Source organism: Pteropus vampyrus, unplaced genomic scaffold (genome assembly GCF_000151845.1).
Source record: "Pteropus vampyrus isolate Shadow unplaced genomic scaffold, Pvam_2.0 Scaffold28, whole genome shotgun sequence".
NCBI classification, from domain to species: Eukaryota; Metazoa; Chordata; class Mammalia; order Chiroptera; family Pteropodidae; genus Pteropus; species Pteropus vampyrus.
In genome coordinates, this window is record NW_011888809.1 from 996,128 (window position 1) to 998,696 (window position 2,569).

General features: G+C 34.6%; 1 protein-coding gene across 1 annotated transcript in view; it reads right to left on the reverse strand.

Moving 5' to 3' along the window:
• Positions 1 to 2,569, reverse strand: part of RAB10 (RAB10, member RAS oncogene family) — a 64,807-nt gene that overhangs the window by 8,922 nt on the left and 53,316 nt on the right. Inside the window, exon 3 of the mRNA XM_011356532.1 lies at positions 1,520 to 1,658. Coding sequence (XP_011354834.1) covers positions 1,520 to 1,658 — 139 coding nt within the window. The remainder of the gene's footprint in view (positions 1 to 1,519; positions 1,659 to 2,569) is intronic.

Genomic DNA, 2,569 nt, shown 5'->3' on the forward strand with positions numbered 1-2,569 from the left:
GCCACCAAAGGCCAATGATTTAATTAACCATACCTATGTAATGGAACCTAAATTAAAAAGGAACCAATGAGGTTTGTGAACATATCAAGGTGCCAAGAGTGTGACATGCCAAGGGATGGCATGGAAGCTCTGATTTCCCCAACTCCCATACCTTGCCTATGCAACCCTTCCATTCAGCTGAGTCTTATCTTTCATAATAAAATTATAAGTATAGTGCTTTCCTGAGTTCTTTGAGTCATTTTAGCAAACTATTAAATCTTCAAGTGGGTTATGGGAACCCTCAAATTTGCAGCCAAGTTAAATAGAAGTGTGGGTAGCCTGGGAAACCCAAGTCTTGCATTTAAAGGAAGGGCAGTATTGTAGGACCGAGTCCTTAAATCTCTGGAGTCTCACACTAAGTCTGGGTAGTTAGTGTCAGAATAGGATTAAATTTAGGACATCCTGTTGATGTCACAGAATCAGGAAATGGGATGTTGCTGGAGCAACACTGCAGAGTATCTACATAAATTGCTCTTATTACACATGCTACTTGGCCAAACCACTTTTAAAATAAAGACTAAGGAAATCCAAAACAGAGCCTTTTTTGTTTCAATATCTATGTATTGCTGTTTCTTAAATACTAACAGATTTCTCCTTGAAGATTTCATGTAGCAATGGAAAAGTTATTAATGAGCCCTTAGGATTTCTGCCATTGAAGATATCATTAACTTGGCTCTAATACTGGCTTAAGACTTGGTCTTGTGTACACAGCCAAAACTTATTTAAGGAGTTAGTCTTAATGAAATTCAAAATCTAAAAGTCAGCAATCAGATATGAAAAATAATCCCAACAAAAAACTACTTATGCTGTACACAGAAACAGACATGCTGGACATACAACTTTACCTCAGAAAAACTGACATCTTCAAACACAATGATATGGCACTATTTTCTTGGTTAAGTTTTTATTGTATTAGTACTCTGTAGCTTTCAAAATGTCTAGAAGTGATCTGACATTTCTGTAACTTAAAAATAAGTTTTAAAATTACTGCTGAAATGTAATCCTTTCACTCAATAAAAATCTACCAAGAAAGAATTCATTTAGAGAGGTGTGCAAAAACATCGGTTGCTTCTATTTGGGACCATCTTATAAGATGGCTGTACAGAGTTTTGTGGTAATTTAGTAACTGCCTTGAATGAGGTTCTAGATAGACCTGCCCAAAATTTAAGGAAAAGGTAAAAGAAAACAAACATAACATATTTGGAAGCAGAAATGCTCAATAATAATGACTTCAGGAAGTGAGCAGCAGGCCAGCAAGTGAAGCTTCATCTGTATTTGCAGCTGCTCCCCAGCGCTAGCATCCCCAGCGCTAGCATCCCCGCCTCAGCCCCATCTCAGATCACTGGGCATTAGATTCTCATAGGAGCATCGGTCCGTGGTGCCAAAAAGGTTGGGGACTGCTGAATTAAAATACTTTTTCTTCTCAACTAAGCACACAAATGTTTGTTTACAAAAGGTTTATGCAATTTCTAGGTCTTACCTCATCTATATTTCTAAGCCATTTGCTGATGTTTTCAAAACTTTTACCATTGGTGATGTCATATACTAGCATGATACCCATTGCACCTCTGTAGTAAGAAGTTGTGATGGTGTGAAATCGCTCCTGGCCTGCCGTATCCCTAAAATAAAGAGCAATAATTTGTATTGAGCATTTCGATATTACTATACTCTGGACAAAACAGAATAGTTTGGTAAGACATACAGAGATTAAAATACACTATATGCCATAATGCAAAACAGAACCATGATTCATTTAATTATTAAATGGTAAACTATTATGGTTATTCAAAAACATATGTGTATATAAAGCTTCTTAGTTAAAGGAAAATTAATGACCTAACTATACTGAATAAAAATCTGGAAGAGAAAACCGTAAAAAGTGACATATAAAACTCTTACAGTTATTTAAAAATGAACATTAGCAAGGATGATAAAAACCCTTGGAATTCCATTTTTTTAGTGATCTAGTTCCATAACACAAAACCATGTGGGATTTTTAGAAAATTAAAGGAGTGTAACATAAGATAACCACATTTACCTTTACAATAATTTACAAAAAGTTGTAAAGATAATCTGATTTATAAATAGTAAGATAAAAATGTGTAAATAGTATTTTTAATGCCTTCAAGAAAATGATTTAAGACATATTTTGCTCTGGTAATTTTTCCCTCGTTTGTATCACCAATTCCTTCCTTTTATGATCATTCTCATCAACATATATACGTGTTTTATGTTCCCTATCTTTTCTATAAAAGCAAAATTAAAACAAAAAACCCCACTCTCAACCTCATATCCCTCCAACTAACATTGCATTTCTATTCTTCCCAGCAAATTTTTTTTAAACTTTTATTTCAAAATAATTATAGCTTCACAGGAAGTTACAAAAACAGTAGAAAGAAGTCCTGTGTACCATTCACCCAGCTTTCTTCAACGGTAACATCTTACATCACTGTACAAAAGCAAAACCAGAAAATTGACATTGGTACAATCTATAGACCTTAAAGTTCTCTTAACATGCGCTAAGTGTGCA